The sequence below is a fragment of the Coturnix japonica genome, chromosome W (genome assembly GCF_054131305.1).
Source record: "Coturnix japonica strain WE chromosome W, WE-NBRP24, whole genome shotgun sequence".
Taxonomy (NCBI): domain Eukaryota; kingdom Metazoa; phylum Chordata; class Aves; order Galliformes; family Phasianidae; genus Coturnix; species Coturnix japonica.
This window is the reverse complement of record NC_140701.1, coordinates 33407512-33428397: the sequence shown is the minus strand read 5'-3', so window position 1 is coordinate 33428397 and position 20886 is coordinate 33407512. Positions and strand designations below refer to the sequence as shown.

Below are 20886 nucleotides of genomic sequence, written 5' to 3'. Positions count from 1 at the left end.
TTTTTGTACTGCGTGACTTCCTGTTTCAGTGCTGGTGAGTCTTCTGCTTTGACATGGTTGCTCCCCGGTGGAAGGTGCTGCCAGAAATACTGAGGAGGCCCAGACAACGGTCCCAATCTCTCAGAAATGGGTGGCAGCAAACAAGAAGACTGCAGAGACCCAGACTGAGGTCCTGCACATCCTGATAGGAAGGCTGCTGCCAAAATGTCTGAGGAGAGTGAGAATGAGCCCCCAACCCGAGATGCTAGTGTGCAGGTCTCTGACTGTACTGAGTGCCTGAGCCTGGCCCTTGCAGTGCTCGGTGAGGGAGTCAGTGATTGTGTTCGCTGCGACCAGGTGAACTACTTGTTTAGCCTCGTAGTTGACCTGAAGGAGGAAGTGGAGAAGCTGAGGACTATAAAAGAGTGTGAGAGGGAGATTGACTGGTGTTGTCAGTCCCTCTCAGCCTCAGGTTCTCAGCACACAGATGAGGCTACTAATGGAGCGTGTCAGCCCCTGCCACCTTACAAACAAGTGGCAAAGGGGAACCAGCCAGCTGACAGCACTGCAGCGAGCCCCCTGTCCTCTCTTCCCCCTAGCAACAATTTGAGAAAGGAGGAGGAGTGGAAACAGGTACCTGCTCGGCGGAGGGGACATCCCCCATCCCAACCATCCCCAGCTCCACAGGTGCCTCTGCGTAACAGATTTGAGGCCCTGGAACTTGAGGGGGGGACTAGTGAGAGGGTGGAGACAGGTTCACTCATGAGGTTGCCTCAGGCGAAGCGGTCACCCCCAAGCTTCAAGACTGCTTCTACCAATAAGGACAGAAGGGTGATTGTCGTAGGTGACTCCCTTCTGCAAGGAACAGAAGGCCCTATATGCCGGCCCGACCCTACCCACAGAGAGGTGTGCTGCCTTCCTGGGGCACGGGTCAGGGACATTTCAAAGATAATTCCTGGGTTGATTCAGCCTTCAGATTACTACCCACTTTTAATAATTCAGGCTGGCGGCGAGCAAGTTGGCAAGGAAAGCCTGAGGTCTATCAAGAAAGACTTCAGGGGAATGGAGCGAATACTTGAAGGAGCTGGGGTGCAGGTGGTCTTTTCTTCTATGCCTGTGGTGTCAGGGAAAGGTACAGGGAGGATCCGAAAAACCCAACTCTTAAATAGATGGCTTAAGAGCTGGTGCAGACACAAGAATTTTGGCTTTTTTGACCATGGGGCAATGTACACTGCACCTGGCATGATGGCTGCTGATGCAAGCAGCCTGTCCCTGAGGGGTAAGAGGGTATTAGCTGAAGAATTAGCGGGACTCATTGACAGGTCTTTAAACTAGGAAAGAAGGGGGAAGGGGGCAAAATAAGGGCTACTGGGGTTGAACGCGTCATTCGAGGGATTGTACCAAACTCCGTTGGCAATGACGGCAGAGTGCAAAGGGAGGGAGTAGGGCAGGGGGATGCTGGGGATGCTGCTGTTCTAGCGGATCCTGGATCCCTTATAAAGGTGGCGAGACGGACAGCCCGGCTGAAGTGCCTTTATAGCAATGCACGCCGGCTGAGTAACAAGCAGGAGGAACTGGAAACTGTGATGCACTCGGAAAGTTATGACCTTGTTGCTATCACAGAAACATGGTGGGATGACTCCCACAATTGTGATACTGCCATCGACGGCTATAGACTCTTTAGGAGAGACAGGCGAGGTAGGAAGGGTGGGGGAGTTTCTCTCTATGTCAGAGATTGGATAAACTGTGAGGAGCTCCTTATGAGAAACAGTCAGGAACAGGTTGAGAGCCTGTGGGTTAGGATTAGAGATGGGACTAATAAAGGTCAGCTGGTATTTGGGGTATACTACAGGCCACCTGATCAAGGGGAGGCTGCTGATGAGGCTTTCTTGCTCCAGATGCGTGAGGCGTCTGGCTCACGGGCTCTTGTCCTGGTGGGGGACTTCAACCATCCGGACATCTGTTGGGAAAACCACATGGCGAGCTGCAAGAGCTCCAGAAGGCTCTTGGAATCCATTGATGATAGCTTTCTGGTTCAGGTATTGGACAGACCGACCAGAGGTGAAGCGTTGCTGGACCTGCTGCTCACCAACGCTGAGGAGATCATCAAAGGCGTCAAGGTTGGAGGCTGCCTGGGCTCCAGTGACCATGCCCTGGTTGAGTTTGTGATCTCAAGCGATGTGGGCCTGGCAAAGAGACACAGATGTAAAGGAAGAGAGATGAGAAGGTCTACCATTAGAAACAAAAACCCACACCATATCCTAAGACTGATATTCACAAGCCATTTCCCCCACCCTCTGCATCCCAATGATTTCAGCAGGGATGTGATCCATGGCCAGCGGATCAGTCCATCAAATCAGTCATTTTGCTGCATCACTCGAAAAAGATCTCCAGTCTTTTTGGTGATTGCTTTTGTGTTTTGATGGGCCTCGGTTATGGTAGTGGTGACACTGTGGATGATGATACAGCATTCTCCTTCAGCTCAGTTCAACGTCCCTCACACCCCATGTTCTTTTAACAGCAATATGTCTAGAACCAGTTGGTTTTGCAAGGCCACCTTGGGTACTTGTTGAACCTGCCTGTTTGACTCTCCAAAAACATGTTCTGTCCAGCTCCTTAGCACATGGACCTGCCAAGGTAGATTCTCCAGGGCAAGCTGGTGTCATCCAGGTGGGGTCTGATGATGAGTTTGGTCCCCCAGTCCCTATCTTGAAACCAATGCTCTTCAGCATCTTTATCAGTGAGGCAGACAGCGAGACTCAGTGTTTACTGATGGTATCATGCTTAGCGGTGCAGCTAGTAGAAGGAAGGGATGCCACCCAAAAGGACCAGGCCAGGCTCCAAAATGTCGCCCACATAAACCAAATGAAGCTCAGTGAGAAGAGAGGACTGCAGGGCGATCTCACTGTAATTTTTCAGTACTCGAATGACTGTAAAAGCTTATAAGCTTTATCTCCCATCTCCTCTGAATCACTGGAAACAACCCCACAGTGCAGGGAGGGATCATGGGTCCAGAGCTGTTTAAATCACACGGAGCAGCAGCCTCGGTGTCTGTGGGCAATGCCTGTCCCTGCCCGGTGGGGCAGATTCTGGGGGAAAGAGAGAAAGGGAGAAACCAACCAACCAACCAACCAACCAATCACCAACAAAAACACATTGCGTTCATTTGACACTTCCTTGAAGCACGCATCTTTGCCAGCAGACTAGTACCAGAAGAGGCTTAGACCAGACATAAGAAGGAACTTTTTTTCTCAGTGCGGTCAGGCACTGGAATGGCTGCCGAGGGAAGTGGTGGAGTCATCATCCCTGGCAGTGTTCAAGAGGTGTTTGGATGAGGAGCTATAAGATATGGTTTAATGCTTTGTTGTAGCTACAGTAATGGGAGGATTACTGTTGGACTAGGTGATCTTGTGGGTCCTTTCCAACCTCGTGATTCCATGATTCTATGAGAGGAAATGAACTGATGAGGAGAACTGTGGATGATGGGTTTCCATTCTGTGCAACCCCAGATCCAACTGTACATTCAGAATCTGAAAGGCTGAGGCTGGTAGCTCATATGCATATCGGAAGCATAGATTATAATCCACTTAAGCAGATATAAACATAGGATCATAGAATCACAAGGTTGGAAAGGACATAGAAGGCCATCCTGTTCAGCTGTCCTTACATCATCATTACTGCTATTGAGCTACTGAAACATATCTCATAGCACCTCATCCCAGTGCCTCGAAAACCAGCAGGGACAGTGACCCCACTACTTCCCTGGGAGAAGAAGAGGACAAGCAGGGCACCACCCCTGGTAGGCTCCCCATCTTAAAATCATGCACTGGATGGGACCTCAATGTGGCACTTTGTATGGAGAGACCATAGGAGATGGCTCCCTAACCCTAACCCTAACCCTAACCCTAACTTTAACTATAACTCTAACAATTACCTCTGTGGGTAATTATTTCTCATTACAATCTGATTCTAATGGCAAAACACAACTCCATCCCAAAGACCACCCACCTCTCAGGGGCAGCGAGCCCTCACTGAGCCCCAGATCTGAGTCATTACGGCAGCAAAAGAACTTCAAGCGATCCCCTTATCCAACCACCCACTGCCCACCAGCACTGCTCGCTGCCCCACACTGGTAGAACACCTCCAGGGATGGTGACTCCACCGCTCCATGGGTGGAAGCCTCAACTGCAATGCAAAGGGGCTTTGATTTTCTATCGTTTTCTAACCAGCTTTTCTTTACCCATGAATGCAATGCCCAGATGAGATTCATGTAAGGCAAAATAAAAGATAACAATAAGTATTAATGAACAGTTGCTATCAGACAAACATCTGACGACTTTTATTAAGGCCCACAGGAATCAGAGCTGTCAGCACAGCTGCGTGCCGTAATTATAAACCACCGCCACTGGAGCCAAACAAACACTGCAGTCTCAGTAATCCCTTAAAGTGATAAAGGATCTCAAGAGAGAACAATAGGAGGATATCTCCATCCTCTGCCACGCAGTGATCCGCCCCTATCAGTGGGCAGTGTCGGCTGTGTGTAGTGAGTGTTTTTTACAGCTAGTTAGCTGAGATGGGTCGTAAACACTGTGCAGCTAGACAAGCAGCCGTATCACCTGCAAGGGCAGTTAGAATAACAAGATGTCCTGGGATGGTGAGAAACTAGCCATGGTTCTGGGAACTCAGGAAGGGAGTAGCTTTCAGTTGATAACAACAAGCTGTTAAGATACTCGAGGATGGTATGTAATTGGGAACCAATGATGAGCTCCACTTTTGCAATATGTATGAGCTAATTATCCGTATTATAAAGGTACATGCAGCCAAGGAATAAATGAGAATAGCTGATCATATGTCAATGACAGGTGTGGTCGTCTGCTTTTCTCCCGCCATTCTGCAACAATTGGTGACCCTCGACGTGGCCTACCAGGTAGGATAGCAGCGGTGAAGGTGTTCGGATCCTTAAGCAGCGGGGATAGCATGGGCCAGGAACAGAAGGTACAGGTGCTCTACGTGACCTTATAGAAGGGCCTAGCCGATATGGGCCGCTGACGTCCTTTAAGGCTGCAACAGCATGCTGACAAATAGGTATGGGAAGGCAAGCGGTTTATGAATTATTTTCTTGCTTTTTAAAAAAAAAGTGTCAGGTTAAGGGGACAGACTTGCAAAAGGAACTCCCCGAGTTATTAGTGTATGGGTATGCTAAAGGGTTATTTCAGAATCCACATTTAGTGCATGATCTTGCTGAGTGGCGTAAATTTGGAGATGTAATTTTTCAGGGAATTATAGATGGGGAGAAGATGGCTAAAAAATGCGGGAAGTGGTGACGTGTGGTTTATAATGATTTGCTGCAATATCAGGCAGAAAAGGAAGCAGCAGAGCAAGCTAGTGCTGTGCAGGGGAGGAATAAGAATTATAATGAATGGTCAGATTGCCCGGTGCCCCGTGCTTTGTCCACCGTAAAGTTGCCGCCGGCCGCCGAGCCTGCATTGCCAGTGGCTGCGGAGCCGAGTGCCCCGTCTCCGCCTCCGGCACGTCTGTATCAGACGAGCTGCCTGCATCGACCATGGCGCTACAGCCAGCCCCCTCGACCCCCGTTTGCAATGAGCCGCTCCCTGGGGCACAGAGTGACCTGGCAGAGGCCGTCGCGCAGGAGCGGGGGGGGGCCTGGGCTGCGCTGGCGCAGGCTTGTTTAGAGGCGGGAGACGGTGAGGCGTTGGAAGCGGTGCCACAGATGGTGCTGCCGGTGGGGTATTTGCCTAATTCTGCAGGCGGGACACAGGCTACTATCAGTGCTTTAGATTGGAAGTTGTTGTCACAATTGCGGTCTACGGTCAGTCAGTTTGGAGTAAAAAGTGAGCCAGCGAGACAGATACTGGATTATATCTGGAGTACTCAGGTTTTGTTGCCATCTGATTGTCGGGCTATAGCTAGGTTGGTTTTTTCGCAGCACCAACAACTGCTATTTAATGCTTATTGGGAAGAGATGTGCCAACAGAGCGTTGCGATAGTTAGGCAGCCCAGAGATCCCTTGTATAATGTAACCGTTGAAGAACTTTTAGGGGTGGGTCCTTTCATCCGGACGGAGGCCCAGGCTTTATTAGGACCAGTTAAATGTAGGGAGTCAATGTATCTGGCCAGGCAGGCTATGGATAAGATCAAGGTGCCAGGTGGGCTGCCGTCTTATATGGGAATCCAGCAGGGAAGAAATGAGGATTTTGGAGCGTTTCTAGATAAGGTAGCTGGAGCCATAGAGAAGGCTGGAGTACCAGAGTACATGAAGGAAATAATGCTAAAACATTGTGCACTTCAGAATTGCAATGCTACAGCTCGTGGCATTCTAAGTATTTGAGGAGTAACTGGACAATAGAGGAGGCGTTAGACAGATTATCGAGTGTGCCCACAGGGGCTCAGACTTTCATAGTTGAGGCTATTAAAGAGCTAGGGGCAGGATTAAAGGCACAGGCTGAGGCTTCTCAGAATCAAGTGTTAGCAGCTCTTGCACCCTTAAAAGCGTCTGCGGTAACCAATTCAGGCCCAAGCACCTCTTTTAAATGTGTCCGGTGCGGTGTTAAGGGACATTTGCGACGGAATTGCCAAGCTGTCAGTGTGTGGTGCCAGAACTGCCGCTCGGACAACCACAACACCGTCTGCTGTCTCCGGTCGAGAAACCTCCAGCCCAGCGCACGAAAGAACAGCGGCCGTGCTCCGACACAAGCAGCCGTTCCCAGCCAGCGGCCGCCTGCCGCCCCCCCCACGTTGCTCGCCGCGTTGTCGGTCTCTACGGCCCCCCCGCCCTTCGGTCTGCCTATGTCGTTCGTCGCGCCCCCGCCCTCTGCTTCACCCACGTCGTTCTCTGCACCTCGCCATGCCGCCCCCCCCTCGTCGTGCGTGGCTGCATCTCTGCAGCCCGTGTGTAACGTGGTTAAAGAAGTGGATGGACCGAAACCAGGGGATCGTTGTGACCCTGGTCCTGTAGATCCAGAAAGCGAATCGGACGCATTTCCTCCTGATGATACTTTGTTTGGAGCAGGAATGACAAATTTCCCTACAGCGTACTGTGATGTCTTAGAGCAGTGCAGAAAAGAAACAATATTAAGGGGTGATGCTGACACGTTGCAAACTTTTCCTCTGTTGTTTCAGCCGAATCAGGCCCCCCGTTGGGAATCCCTGCCTTGTGAGGCAGTGAAGGAGCTAAAGGAGTCAGTGAGAACATACGGAGTTCAGTTAGCCTTTACATACAATCTTTTGGTTGTAAACAGTGACAGTTACGCTATGACCCCTCATGACTGGAAAATTGTGTTAAGAATGATCCTCTCTGCTACGCAGTACACAGTGTTTATGACTGAATACCAGCTACATAATTTGACTGATACCTCTTTGCCTCAAACTGGGACAAATCCATGTGGCACAGCACCTCTTCAACTGTGTCAGACAGATGTCACTCACGTTCCTGAATTTGGCCGTCTAAAATATGCACATGTAACAATAGATACTCATTCTTCTTATGTATTTGCCACAGCACATACAGGTGAACGCAGTCATGACACCCGTAAACACTGGTTATCTGCTTATGCTGCTATGGGAATTCCACATACTACAAAAGCAGATAATGGGCCTGCGTATACCTCTAAGGCCACTCGAACTTTCCTCCAAGAAGGGGGTGTTAAACATACTACAGCAATTGCTCATTCTCCCACTGGACAAGCTATCACTGAGCACATTTATCAAACATTGAAATCCATTCTTATTATTAAACAAAAAAAGGGGGAATATGGGAGACACACTACAAGAAATATTATGCAAGGTTTTGCTTGTTTTGCTTGTGCTGAATTTTTTGAAAATATTATGTAAGGTTTTGCTTGTTTTGTTTGTGCTGAATTTTTTGAATCGTGTTCATAGAGATATAGCTTATGTGGATCGTCATTTTGAGGCTTCCCCAGTGCTGAAGGAACAGCCTATGGTTAATGTTTGGAATATGGCCACAGGACTTTGGGGCTGTCCCCTACCACTGACAACTTGGGGTCGTGAATATGCTCGTATTTCCACAGGGACTGGCCCTACGTGGGTTCCATCATGATATGTTTGGTCTCATCTGAAGGCAGAAAATAGCATCCAGCCTTTATAGTAATTGTAATTGTGTGTTTCTTACTTAGTAGTATTGCTTTGTAACTTGCTGTGTTATAGATAATATTAGTAATAGTTTGACATAGTGTGTGATTTTCTGTTTTACCAATGAAGTCTCAAGAATTAGAGTTTAAGGCATTAGCTAGGATGTTGTGTGTTTCTTCTATTTTAGTAATAGATCAGATGCGTATTAAACAGGATTTGATGTAATCAATGCTAGAATCTACAGGAATAGCTCTTTTAATGTTTTAGTACTGTTTGGTTATGATGTTATTAGCCTATTGATTAGCTTTTCTTAATTTGCAAAGACAAAACCTGGAAAGGAATCCCAGTCAAAGAGATGACCCTGTATCATAGAATAGATAGATACCTCTCTTACATCCAACTAATTGGGATTTTTTAAATATAGCCATGCATCATTTTAGACAAAAGTGCACGCTAATAGAACTAAATTTGATAGTTTATTTTGTTTTCCAAGCAGGTGTTCCACTTGGGCTCTATATCACGCACTGGCCATGCGGATGTGGTGTACAACTGGAAGAAATCCTTCAGACCCTGAATGCAGGAGAGAATCTGTGGTGGGTGAGAGAGGAAAGGTGCACCTTGAAGCAGGGGACGCCTTGCTGGCACTACCTGTCGCATCCACTGTTGTATTAGGCGAAATCGGACCCTCGGGATGTAACGTGATAGGCCCTCCCCTGCTGGGTCATGCATATGTAAAAAAGATAAGGATGAAACTGGATACCTATATAAGGGACCCTCACATTCCAATAAACGCCATTTTACAGCTCACCATAATGGTGTAACAAACAGCTGTGACTTGGTCGGGGCCGTCGATACACATTCACAAAGGGACTTGACTTTCCAGGTTACCAGATCGAGGTAACAAATGGTGCCCCGTGTGAGGAAAAGTCCTGGAGGTGAGTGTGCGACGGCTAAAACCACGCTGACGGACGCGGTATCCACGGTTCGAGCCCGTGGAAGCACTCTCGGTGGGGTGCAAAGGGGAATGCAGCGCTGCGCCTATCCTACGGCCGATAGTTCGTAGAAGACCAGGAAGACTTCAGGTCTCTGGGTAAATGTATTCCGTCATTAGAGTAGTATTGCAACTTTGTAAAACCTACTATGGTAGGAAAGCTACGCCTTCTAAGAAGGACATTGCAGTCGTCATTAGTTGTCTTGAAAAGGAGAGGGAGCTTTCCTCTCCTCGGGTGATTTTGGATCACAATAAGTGGGACTCTTTAACTTTTTCGCTCTTTGAGCGCGCAATGAATGAGCAAAAAGCTTCTGAGCTCAAAACGTGGGCATTGGTGCTACGGGCATTGAAAGCGGCTCGGAAAGAGGGGAAGACTGAAACTCAGGTTGGGACGGCGGAATGTGGGTCGGGAAGCCTTTTCTCTTGCAGATCCGAGGATTTGAGAGACAAAGACAAGGTGGCGCCTGCCATCCCAACCGCACCTATTGATCCGGCCGAACAACAACCAGACGGCCCCGTCCAGCAGCATTCCACACATTCCACATCCTTATCTCTTGACCAGCAGAAGCCTTCCTCGGAGGCCCCATCACGGTATCCAAAGCAACCTGCGTTCCTTCGCCCATCCTTGGGGGTGGGGAAGGGGAGTGAGCAGGGGCGGGAGGATGGGTCCCTTCCTCGAGATGGGATGTGTTGTGGGTGTGGTTCCGCCCCGGGGGGCGGGGTGGATAAGACTAACCAAGATGGAAGCCAATCCGCATCAGCGGGGGCGGAGGCAGAGGCGTTCCTAATCATAATAACCCTTCCCCAAGAGGGTGGGCTACTGGTCCAGCTCTACCTGGGGGGAGGGAGAGGGGAGAACAAGAGCGACCAAGTCTCGGATTGGTCAAAGATAAGGGAGGCATTCCTTTTTATCGTTAATTGGGGGCCCGGTCAGGGGGCCCCGGGCTCGAGTGGAGCCTCTGAAGCAGAAACAAGTCCAGCTGTCGAGCGAGCCACGGCAGCCCGAGTTGGAGTCGGTTAAACTTCTGCTGACAACTTGGAGGAGAGGAAGAATGCTTAGGATAAACTGTATTGATTATTGTCACTGTCTTTGTGATTGTTAAATGTTTATGGTATATGGAAGTATAAATGCAAATGGTATATGGAACTGTTAATGTTATAGGGATGTGTAAACATGAATGCTATATGGAAGTGGAATTATTAATGTTACATGGAAGTGTAATTGAGGGTTCGAGTAGTGGAATTATGAAAAACAAAAAACAGCAAAAGGTTACAGAAGAACAGTGAGTTAAAATATTGAATGTGATCTGCTCTAGCCAGAGAAGTTTAAGTGCCAGCAAGAGAATGCAAACCCCCGCGCTGCCCCCCCTCACTGCTTACCCCCCGCCCCTCGGCTCCGCCGCTTGCGAAAGTAAACAAATCGTTACTTCCGAATGGGGACAAAAGCAAGACATTAGAAGTATCTCTTGCTAGTCGGAGCAAGAATGTCTTCATTTTCTCCCAATAATATACACATTTAGGGGACTCGGGTAGGGACTTGGACAAATTTGTTGATGGAGCTTGAAATTGTATGGAGGGGGAATTGTGGTGGTGGAGTTGGATGGAACGGTGGCAGCTTTACTAGAGCAGGTCCTGAAGATCCCAGGATGAGTTTTGCCCGTAGTGGGCTGAATGCAATGTGCACACAGCAGTGCAAAGATATTTGTTTTCTGACAGTTTCAGGTGCATCTCACTCTGTACTGCATCAAGAATTACTATACTACCCTTAGATGATTTTTGTAACTATAGTAGGAGTAGGTCAACAAGAAAAAGCTTACCAATTAAAAGAAAAAAGAAGAAATCTAAGGGTGAAGCAAGTAACGATAGAAATAAGTGACTATAGCTGTTAATAACTTTTCTGAGTAGTTTGTATTGTAGAGAGATCTAATATAGTGGTTTGTTATGTTTTATGAGCAGGTGTTTCACCTGGGCTCTGTATCATGCACTGGCCATGCATATATGGAGTACATGTGAAAAAAAAAAAAAACCTGCACAGGAGAGAATCTGTGATGGGTGAGAAAGGCAAAGTGCACTTTGAAGCAGGGGACGCCCTGCAGGCACTGCCTATCGCATCCACCACTACTGTGTTCTTTCTCTCTCCTTTTGGTGGTTTGCCACCTCATAGTTATCGATAAGTAATAATACATTAGCTTAGAAATTTCCATTTATAGAATTGTCTAAAGTGAATGCTTGAATGAGTGTGTATATGTCAACTCAAAAAATTATGACGTTACATGTAATCTTCTGTTTAGTGTATTATCAGTGAAGGTTTTGATTGAGTGATGATTATGTTAACATTTAAGTCCCCTGCAGCTCAGCGACACTGGGCCACTGCCATCGTGGTCCTTGGTGTGCTGCGACACATCGAGACAGACAATGGCTTGCGCTTCATCTCGAGATCTACTCAAGGAGCATTGGGGAATATCTCACTCGACAGGCATCCCTGGGAATTCCCAGGGACAAGCATTGTGGAAAGGGCCAACCGTCTCCTGAAGGACAAGATAGGTGTCCTTGGGGAGTGGGAAGGTCACAGAGGTAGGATCCTGGTAGCCCAGCAGGCAGAAGTATTGGCACAGCACATTATGCAATCAATCATTTTGAACGAAGAGGTTATGCCACAGTAAAGGACAGAGAATCGGGAAAAATTTTATGGATCCCATCGAGAAAAGTAAAACCTGATGCAGTCATCACCCAAAAGGGCGGTCTGGGAAAAACAGAAAACTAATCGAAATCTGAGTACTTTTCTTTCAGGCATGCTGTTTTACAGAATAAAGCTGCAATAGATTTCCTGCTGCTGGCTCAAGAGGCACAGGTGCAAGGACTTTGAATGAGAAAATGGAGTTCCAGCGGATATACAAGAAGCTTTGAGCAGAAGGATGAACTGTATAATATAACCAAAGATGCCTTGGGCATACTGTTTAGAACACCACTAACATTGTTAGACATTGCACCACTTATCTCTGCATGCTTTTTAACCTGTATACCTCACTTTATAAATAATATGTAACAAAGTTTAAATTATATAAGTACTAACAATTTATATATTAGGATTAGGATCAGCGCTTGCGTTGTAACGGGGCATGGTTTTGTTAAGCATGGGGAGAGGGAGATGTTGTATTAGGCGAAATCGGACCCTCGGGATGTAACGTGATAGGCCCTCCCCTGCTGGGTCATGCATATGTAAAAAAGATAAGGATGAAACTGGATACCTATATAAGGGACCCTCACATTCCAATAAACGCCATTTTACAGCTCACCATAATGGTGTAACAAACAGCTGTGACTTGGTCGGGGCCGTCGATACACATTCACAAAGGGACTTGACTTTCCAGGTTACCAGATCGAGGTAACAATCCACCACCAACATGGCTTGCTGTTTCTCAAGGGTCAATAAGTAATAATGCCCCTAGTGATACTCTAGTACATTTGTCCTCTAAAATTGGTTCTATTTGACATGCTATTCCATTAAATTGTGCGATCATTAATCAATTATTAGCCCAGATAACTCAGTTGGTAGAGCATGGTTATGAACATCTTAAAAGCATTTATTGCACAAATTTTAGTGGTCATTAAAAATCAATATATCAGAGTATATCAAAATTGAAGACTTTTCCTGATCAGTTACAGATTAACACAATGGGACCCTCATGGATTGATTTTCAGGTTGCAGAAACTTAGGTTGCAGTACAAACATGCTTGTTATTTTTAGTAGGTTTAGCAATAATGTTGTTATATTGTATTTGACTTGTTTTTTCTTTCATTTTTAGAATATTGTCAATCGAGGCCTTGATTGAGTTATAATAGTTATGTTATTAATATAAGTAGTGTTGTTATTCTATAGGCAGTATCTTGAAATTGTTGTAATACAAGAAGAGTTTTATGGAGCAGCAGCCATGGATCGAGATAAGGAGTTCACAGAGCAGCAGCTACGGAGCAGGATAAACAGCATGAGAACTAATTGAATAAATGAACTGAATTGTTTGTGAAATATGATTAGTCGGTCGGTAAACTGAGCCTTTTCAGCCAAAAAGAAAACGGGGGAAATGTAGAGAGTGTTTTTTACAGCTAGTTAGCTGAGATGGGTCGTAAACACAGTGCAGCTAGACAAGCAGCCGTATCACCTGCAAGGGCAGTTAGAATAACAAGATGCCCTGGGATGGTGAGAAACTAGCCATGGTTCTGGGAACTCAGGAAGGGAGTAGCTTTCAGTTGATAACAACAAGCTGTTAAGATACTCGGGGATGGTATGTAATTGGGAACCAATGATGAGCTCCACTTTTGCAATATGTATGAGCTAATTATCCGTATTATAAAGGTACATGCAGCCAAGGAATAAACGAGAATAGCTGATCATATGTCAATGACAGGTGTGGTCGTCTGCTTTTCTCCCGCCGTTCTGCAACAGGCTGTGGACTGATCCACACATGGAGGGAGATGTGGCTGTGAGTGGGTCCAGAGCTCAGCAGTCATCAACTCTGTGCACAGCACTGCTGAATGCATGAGTGTGTGGGAGAGGAAGAGAGAGAAGGCTTCAGAGCAGGCTGATGGACTGCCCACAAGGTCTTGAAAGAGAGTGTCATGGTTACTTAGATTTACCTATGCCCGTGACAGGGGGGAGCCACCCCATAGGGCCCCCCATGGCCCGGAAAGGAGGGGGAAAAGGGAAATGGGATAAAAACAGCGGCAGTCTAAGGAGGAAAAACTTATTTTACTAAATATGATATCGGAATACAAGATAACACAATATATTATAATAGAGGCTAATAAATCGCACGAAACAGAGAGAGAAAGTCCCCGATAACCGAGAGGCCTACTGTGAACTCTAGGCGACATGGCTGGAATGCTTCCCACTCTTTGAGAAGTCTGAGAGAGATGAACGCTCCAGCCTGGGAACAAGATTATATAGCGTCCTGGTCCCGTGACTGTTCACTGACCGTGTTGTTCTCTGGGATATGTAGTCTTCTTCTGTGGTCTGCACATTAAATAAAAGTATCCATGCTTTACATGATGTTATGATGTGGAATACTGATAGCAAAATAACTGAATTACAAAACCATGACACTGCCATATGTCGTCCTCACTCTCTCAGGATCATGTTCTTGGCAAAGGTAGCTAGGATCAAAATTAAAGTTATACAACATTTCCACCATAGCTATTTCCCTCAAGTACTGGATGCCTTTTTCAATTGCATCCCACTTTTTCATCTGAGGCTTCAGAATGTCTTTGAAAGGAAGCTTTGACCACACAGCCACTAACATTCGCTCCCAGATGGTGGCAGCACCATCCATACATCTGTTCATCCCTCTGTCAATAGTTGGGTCTCTGGAAATGCCTCCTAGTTGATGAGATTTGTTACCATGTAGAAACAAGCTACAGGTCCAGCTGTCCCAACAGTGAAGCAACCAGGTAACAAGAGATTCGTTCTGGCGCCATTTAAACTCTTTTTTGTGCTTTGGATTTCAGTCATCTTCAGGGGTCAACAAACAGTAATAGAGATTTCCTCCTCATCACTCTCTTCTTCGTGCTCTTAACTTTACCTTTTGCCTTTCTCTGTGCTGATCCAGACCTGTCACCTGGATCTTCTGTTGCCTCCTTCTCCGCTTCTTTTTTCCGTTCTAGACATGAGGACATCAATTTCCATTTCTTGCCTTCCACATGGTAACTGATATTGTTACTGGTGCCTCCTGTGACTGATCAGAATTGACTTGGGGATTTCCCTTTTTGGCTTGAACCTCTGCTTGGAAACTCTCTTTCCAGAACAGTGTTATATAGAGCATGGTAAGCACAAACCAAGCCCCAAATAAGTGGTACCCCCTTAGATCTATCTAGGCTGCATCGTCCCTGACGCAAATACTGGCTTAGTTTCTCAGGATCCCACAGGTGTTCAAGAGTAAAATCCCATGACATTGTGGGCCCCCACGTGTTGGTGAACCTGAAGGCAAAAGGTAAGCGTTCTAGGACAAACAGCCACACACCAATACGGTCAAATATGGCTGCTCCAGTTTATGTGGGGTCTGTATGGGGTCTATGGGTCCCCTATGGGGTCTATGGGGCCTATATGGGTTTGTGGGGCCCATATGGGGTTGTGGGTCCTGTATGGGGTCTATGGGGCCTGTATGGAATCTATGGAGCTTGTATGGGGTTGTGGGGCCCTTATGGGGTTGTGGGACCTGTATGGGGTTGTGGGGCTTATATGGGGTCTATGGGGCTTATATGGGGTCTATGGGGCCTATATGGGTTTGTGGGGCCCATATAGTGTTGTGGGGCCTGTATGGAGTCTATGGGGCCCATATAAGGTTGTGGGACCTTTATAGGGTCTATGTGGCTGATATAGGGTCAATGGGGCCTCTATGGGGTTTTAGGGGCTTATATGGGGTCTATGGGGCTCATACGGGGTTGTGGGGCCTATATGGGGTTGTGGGGCCTATATGGGGTTATGGGGCCCATATGTGTTTGTGGGGCCCGTATGGGGTCTATGGGGCCCATATTAGGTTGTGAGGCCTGTATGGGGTTGTGAAGACTGTTTGGGGTCTATGGGGCCCGTATGCATTTGTGGGGCCTGTATGGGGTCTATGGGGCCTGTATGGGGTTTTGGGGCTTGTATGGGGTAAATGGGGCCTCTATGGGGCTTAAGGGGCTTATATGGGGTCTATGGGGCTCATACGGGGTTGTGGGGCCTGACTGGGGTCCATAGGTCCCATATGGGGTTGTGGGGCCTGAATGGGGTTGTGGGGCGTATAAGGGGTTATGGGGTCCATATGTGTTTGTGGGGCCCGTATGGGTTCTATGGGGCCCATATGATGTTGTGAGGCCTGTATGGGGTTGTGAAGACTGTTTGGGGTCTATGGGGCCCGTATGCGTTTGTGGGACCTGTATGGGGTCTATGGGGCCTGTATGGGGTTTTGGGGCTTGTATGGGGTAAATGGGGCCTCTATGGGGCTTAAGGGGCTTATATGGGGTCTATGGGGCTCATACGGGGTTGTGGGGCCCAGATAAAGTTGTGGGGTCTGTATGGGGTCTGTGGGGCCTTATGGGGTTGTGAAGCCTGTATGGAGTCAATGGAGCCTGTATGGGGTTGTGGGGCCTGTATGGAGTCTATGGAGCCTGTATGGGGTTGTGGGGCTTATATGGGTCTATGGGGCCAATATGGGGTTGTGGGGTCTGTATCTGGTCTATGGGGCCCATATGGGTTCTATGGGTCCCATATGGGGTCTATGGGGCCTGTATGGAATCTATGGAGCTTGTATGGGGTTGTGAAGCCTGTATGGACTCTATGGTGCCTGTATGGGGTTGTGAGGCCCTTATGGGGTTGTGGCACCTGTATGGGGTTGTGGGGCTTATATGGGGTCTATGGCTCCCATATGGGGTCTATGGGGCCTGTATGGGGTCTATGGGTCCCCTATGGGGTCTATGGGGCCTATATGGGTTTGTGGGGCCCATATGGGGTTGTGGGTCCCATATGGGGTCTATGGGGCCTGTATGGAATCTATGGAGCTTGTATAGGGTTGTGAAGCCTGTATAGACTCTATGGTGCCTGTATGGGGTTGTGGGGCTTATATGGGGTCTATGGCTCCCATATGGGGTCTATGGGGCCTGTATGGGGTCTATGGGTCCCCTATGGGGTCTATGGGGCCTATATGAGTTTGTGGGGCCCATATGGGGTTGTGGGTCCTGTATGGGGTCTATGGGGCCTGTATGGAATCTATGGAGCTTGTATGGGGTTGTGGGGCCTTATGGGGTTGTGAAGCCTGTATGGAGTCTATGGTGCCTGTATGGGGTTGTGTGGCCCTTATGGGGTTGTGGTACCTGTATGGGGTTTTGGGGCTTATATGGGGTCTATGGGGCCCATATGGGGTTTTGGGGGCTGTATGGTGTCTATGGGTCCCATATGGGGTCTATGGGGCCTGTATGGGGTTCTGTGGCCTATATGGGGTTGTGTGGCCTGTATAGGGTCTATGGGGCCTGTTTGGGGTTATGGAACCTTTATGGGGTTGTTTGACCAGTATGTTTTCTATGGGGCCTATATGGGGTTGTGGGGCCTTTATGGGGTTGTAGGTCCTATATGGGGTTGTGGGTCCCATTTGGTGTTCTGGGGCCTGTATGGGGTTTTTGGGCCTGTATGCGGTCTATGAAGCCCATATGGGGTTGTGGGGCTTGTATGGGGTCTATGGAGCTTGTATGGGGTTGTGGGGCCCATATGGGGTATTGGGGCCTGTATGTGGTCTACGGGGCCCATATGGGGATGTGGGTTCTGTATGGGGTTTTAGGGCCTGTATGGGGTATACGGGTCTTGTATGGTTTTGTGGGGCCTGTATCGGGTTTTTGGGCCTTTATGAGGTCTATGGGGCCTGTATGAGGTCTATGGGGCCCATATGTGGTTTTGGAGCCTGTATGGGGTATATGGGGCCCGTATGGTATTGTGGGGCCTGTATGGGGTCTATGGACCTATATGGGCTTGTGGGGCCTGTATGGGGCTGTGCGGCATTTATTAGGTCTATGGAGCCCCTATGAGGTCTATGGGCACATATGGGATTTTGGGGCCCATATGGGTTTGTGGGGCCTTTATGGGGTCTATGGGGCCCATATAGGGTTGTGGGGCCTGTATGGGGTATATGGGGCCCGTATGGTATTGTGGGGCCTGTATGGGGTCTATGGACCTATATGGGCTTGTGGGGCCTGTATGGGGCTGTGCGGCATTTATTAGGTCTATGGAGCCCCTATGAGGTCTATGGGCACATATGGGATTTTGGGGCCCATATGGGTTTGTGGGGCCTTTATGGGGTCTATGGGGCCCATATAGGGTTGTGGGGCCTGTATGGGGTCTATAGAGCCCATATTGTGTTGTGAAGCCTGTATGGGGTTGTGGGGCCTATATGGAGTCTATGGGGCCCATATGGGGTTTTGGGGGCTGTATGGTGTCTATGGGTTCCATATAGGGTCTATGGGGCCTATATGGCTTTGTGGGGCCTGTATGGGGTTGTGTGGCCTGTATGGGATCTATGGGGCGTGTATGGGGTTGTGGGGCTTATATGGCGTCTATGGGGCCCATATGGGCTTGTGGGGACTGTATGGGGTCTATGGGGCCCATGTGGGGTTTTGGGGCCTGTATGAGGTCTATGGGGCCTGTATGGGGTTGTGGAACCTTTATGGGGTTGTGTGACCTGTATGTTTTCTATGGGGCCTATATGGGGTTGTGGGCCTTTATGGGGCTGTAGGGCCTATATGGGGTTGTGGGTCCCATTTGGTGTTCTGGGGCCTGTATGGGGTTTTTGGGCCTGTATGCGGTCTATGAAGCCCATATGGGGTTGTGGGGCTTGTATGGGGTCTATAGAGCTTGTATGGGGTTGTGGGGCCCATATGGGGTATTGGGGCCTGTATGTGGTCTATGGAGCCTGTATGGAGTCTATGGAGCCTGTATGGGGTTGTGGGGCTTATATGGGGTCTATGGGGCCCATATGGGCTTGTGGGGTCTGTATGGGGTCTATGGGGCCTATATGGGTTTGTGGGGCCTGTATGGTGTCTATGGGGCCCGTATGGGGTTTTGGGGCCTGTATGGGGTCTATGGGGCCTGTATGGGGTTGTGGAACTTTTATGGGGTTGTGTGACCTGTATGTTGTCTATGGGGCCTATATGGGGTTTTGGGCCTTTATGGGGTTGTAGGTCCTATATGGGGTTGTGAGGCCCATTTGATGTTGTGGGGCCTGCGTGGGGTTTTTGGGGCTGTATGCGGTCTATGGGGCCCATATGGGGTTGTGGGGCTTTTGTTGGGTCTAGGGGGCATATATGGGGTTGTTTGGCCTGTATGAGGTTGTGGGGCCTATATGTGGTTCTGGGGCCTGTATGGGGTCTATCGGGCCCATATGGGGTTGTGGGGCCTGTCTGGGGTCTGTGGGGCCCATATGGGGTTGTGGGACCTGTATGGGTTCTATGGGGACCATATGGGGTTATGGGGCCTTTATGAGGTTATAGGTCCTATATGGGGTTGTGGGTCCTGTATGGGGTGTATGGGGCCCATACAGTCAGTGTTTGCTGGACAACTGTGAGACCCACACTGGGTCTCGTTCCTGTGTGGCACCTTCTTGAACACCAGTACCACAGTGTAGATGCGAGGCCAAGCCAGGCTAAATCTAATCATGCTTCTGGAAAGGGATGCTTTCTGAAGAGTCTTTACACTAATGAGAGGACCACAAACATTCACTCAGTGAGCTCGAAATCACTGTGCATTTGCTGGCCTATGGTCTTGCTTGTCTCACAGAGACATGGTGGGATGGTTCCCACCTCTGGACTGGAGTACGAACTGTTTATGACGGATGAGCAAGGATAATGAGGAAAGGCTGCTGCCCTCTGTGAGAGTGCACAGAGCTCTGCCTAGGAATGGCAGAGGAGCCAGCTGAGAACTGAAGAAAGGTTTAAAAGAGAAGAGGGGAAGATTCTGTTCCTTGCTTCCTGATAAGGAAGAACAAGAGGAGGGGGACAGGCAGGAATCTGAGTTACAGCTGGGATGGAATTGTTTTCTTCAGACTGTCTGCACTGTTTTGGCTCTAGGAGAAAACCATTGATAACACTCTGATGTTTTCAGTTGCTGCTAAGCAGTGTTGTACGGAGCCAAGGCCATGGTCAGTGGAGGGCACATGGAGCTGGGAGGGAACAGACTGTGCACAGCTGACTGGAAGTGGCCTAAGGGACGTTCTCTATCACCTGACAGGAAGCAGAAATTGTATTGAAAGGGGTGGGAGTTCATCTCACTCTCTTCACTGCCCAGAGCCAAGCTGAGTATCAGTCTGGTTGTGCTGAGCAAGTGCTTGTGCATCAGTTGTTACATACAATTCCATATCAACGGATATATAGTGATAACTATTACACCTCTCCTTTTATCTCTCTTAGTAAACTGCTTTGTTACAACCCATAAGTTGTACTTTTTTTCCCAGTTCTCATCCCCATCCCACTGGGAATGGGGCAGTGCACAAGCACTGTGTGCTGCTGAGCCACATGTTGGGTTCAACAACCACAGTCATTTTGGTGCCTGATGTGACGCTCCAAGGGTTGAGATAACAGCACATCTGTCCAGAGCGAAATAACACAGGGCTTTGTGGGATCTGGAGAATGCAGGCCATGATGCTGATTGTTTCCCTGTTTGTGGAGCTTGCTGAGTCTTCTCATGAAGCTGTATTGCACAGCTTCTTGCTTGCTGCTTGTTTTCCCTGCTGCATTATTTGTCAACTCTGGATGCTGGATTAGGGTATTTACTTTGCTATGCTTTTTGACATTGGTTTGTACCAAGATAAAATTGGCAGCTGACAAAGTGAAGTTTTGTGCACATTCGGCTCTGTGGTCATCTTTGGGTTTTAGAAGTAATATTGTTGGTATGATTAGGTATTACACATTTTACATTGTCTTCTCTGGGAGCCCAGGGGTGTTCAAGGAGTGACTGGATGTTGTGTTGAGGGACATGGTTTAGTGGGAGCTATTGTTAATAGGTGAACGGTTGGACTGGATGATCTTTTAGGTTAAACAGTTATTCAGGAATATCAGTGAGAGATCTGCCCCAAGGTGAGAAGGCTCTGCATGGCAGGGGGCGTGGGACGGTCTGGGCAGCTGCCTGTAGCGGTGGGCACCCCCAGGGCTTTGGATCTTCATCTCCGTGCAACTGCAGGATCCTGAGAAACTGGTAGAATATTGGGGGCAGGTCTGATGAAACCCTGGAGATCTCAAACAGGCACAAATAACTGCATTGTTCCAGGGCCTGGCCCAGACCTACTGAGCTGTGT

At 48.4% G+C, this 20886-nt stretch overlaps 1 protein-coding gene across 1 annotated transcript; it reads left to right on the top strand.

Moving 5' to 3' along the window:
* The first annotated feature begins 204 nt into the window (after positions 1 to 204).
* Positions 205 to 1314, top strand: LOC146754724 (uncharacterized). Its single transcript, XM_085527818.1, has 2 exons — positions 205 to 497; positions 555 to 1314. Exons 1-2 carry the CDS (start codon positions 205 to 207, stop codon positions 1312 to 1314), a joined length of 1053 nt encoding a protein of 350 aa, XP_085383944.1.
* The last annotated feature ends 19572 nt before the right edge of the window (positions 1315 to 20886 follow it).